Below are 265 nucleotides of genomic sequence, written 5' to 3' on the forward strand. Positions count from 1 at the left end.
GGCATGTAGATGCATAGAGAGAGAGAAGGAAGATAGAGAGAGACAACATAGTAGAGATCATAGATACGAGTGTAGGAGATAGATAGAGAGGTACACAGACATACGTGCATAGAAATCCATACATAGACAGATAGATAAATTCTGCCATACACCGCAACCGTCTCTGTAGAGGAATTGACGGAGATCGCGGCGATGGCGCTAGAGGGGTCGAGAGATGAAGAGAGCTACCTTTATGAATGAAGACGGGTATACACATACAGAGAGA

General features: G+C 44.5%; 1 protein-coding gene across 1 annotated transcript; it reads right to left on the minus strand.

Annotated features, from left to right (window-relative positions):
• Positions 1-12: 12 nt before the first annotated feature.
• CSUI_005775 (uncharacterized protein) lies at positions 13-254 on the minus strand (the record flags this gene model as incomplete). The annotated part of the gene is made up of 1 exon (XM_068065945.1): positions 13-254. A coding segment is annotated over one exon (240 nt), but the record flags the coding sequence as incomplete, so codon positions are not given.
• Between the last annotated feature and the right edge of the window lie 11 nt (positions 255-265).

The sequence above is a fragment of the Cystoisospora suis genome, assembly GCF_002600585.1.
Source record: "Cystoisospora suis strain Wien I chromosome Unknown contig_2802, whole genome shotgun sequence".
NCBI lineage: Eukaryota > Apicomplexa > Conoidasida > Eucoccidiorida > Sarcocystidae > Cystoisospora > Cystoisospora suis.